Source organism: Buceros rhinoceros, unplaced genomic scaffold, assembly GCF_000710305.1.
Source record: "Buceros rhinoceros silvestris isolate BGI_N320 unplaced genomic scaffold, ASM71030v1 scaffold22417, whole genome shotgun sequence".
NCBI lineage: Eukaryota > Metazoa > Chordata > Aves > Bucerotiformes > Bucerotidae > Buceros > Buceros rhinoceros.
The window spans coordinates 3,314-4,355 of NW_010423091.1; the positions used below are offsets into that span (position 1 = coordinate 3,314).

The 1,042-nt window shown below is 60.5% G+C and overlaps 1 protein-coding gene across 2 annotated transcripts in view; it reads left to right on the top strand.

The window, feature by feature from the left end:
• PHKG1 (phosphorylase kinase, gamma 1 (muscle)) overlaps positions 1-1,042 on the top strand; it is a 5,221-nt gene that overhangs the window by 1,201 nt on the left and 2,978 nt on the right. For both annotated transcript variants that reach the window (XM_010140313.1, XM_010140315.1), the window contains exons 4-5: positions 444-509; positions 720-883. In XM_010140313.1, coding sequence (XP_010138615.1) covers positions 444-509; positions 720-883 — 230 coding nt within the window. The remainder of the gene's footprint in view (positions 1-443; positions 510-719; positions 884-1,042) is intronic.

The window sequence follows — 1,042 nt, forward strand, 5'->3', positions numbered from 1 at the left end:
GCCAGTCCGCTGCAGCCTCGCCACCGGCAGCATTTCCCCTCCGTCAGAGCTCAGCGCTGCTCAGGTTTCCTCATAACCTTTGGTGGGAGCTGTCATGCATCCCTGTGGGTTATTTATATGGCCAGCGGGACCAGGGCACGCATGATGCAGCGATTCCCCACACAGCGACAACGCAATGGAGGGGGAGGATGGCACCAGCAGAGCCCTGTCCCATCCAAACCCTCTGTCTCCAGGGACAGCCTTTCCTCCTCCTGCCTGATGTTCTGCGGTGGTATCAAGGCATTTTTACCCCTTTGCGTCAACAAGTCAGCTTGTCATTTAGTGCAGCGGGTGCCCTGGGCGGGTAAGGGGCAGCAGCTCCTGGGCGATCTTCCCCAGGGCCTCAGGGCCGAATGCCCTGCAGCTCAGCCACAACCTGCCTCCATTTTCCCTCCCACATGCAGGATGAGGAGAGGGGAGCTCTTTGACTACCTCACTGAGAAAGTCACCTTGAGCGAGAAGGAAACCAGGTAAGGCCAGATGCAGGTGGCTGAAAGTCGTGTTGCAGAAGCAGTGTGGGTTCAAAGGGTGCCCTCGCAGCCAGCACAGCTCCCACACGCGAAACAGCACCCGGGGCCGTGTCCCTGTGCTCAGCTGGTGGTCCCTGTCCCTGTCCCGCCCCCCTCTCCGGGAGCGTGGTGGGTACTGGGACTGGGAGAGGCACTCTTGCCCGTCCCCAGGAAGATCATGCGTGCTCTGCTGGAAGTGATCCAGTACCTCCACTCCATCAACATCGTTCACCGGGACCTGAAGCCGGAGAACATCCTCCTGGATGACAACATGAACATTAAGCTGACGGACTTTGGGTTCTCCTGCCAGGTGCAAGAGAACGAGAAGCTCAAAGGTAGGAGGGTGAGGTGGGGGTGATGTCGGGCTGGCCTGTGAGCACCCCGTTACCGCAGAGCCCATGGCGAGTCGGTGGACTCCAAGCTGCACTGTCTGCTTGGGGCCAGTCTCGCTGCCGTGGGTGCGGGTTGGTGCCTGTCGGTGCAGGGTGTCCTGC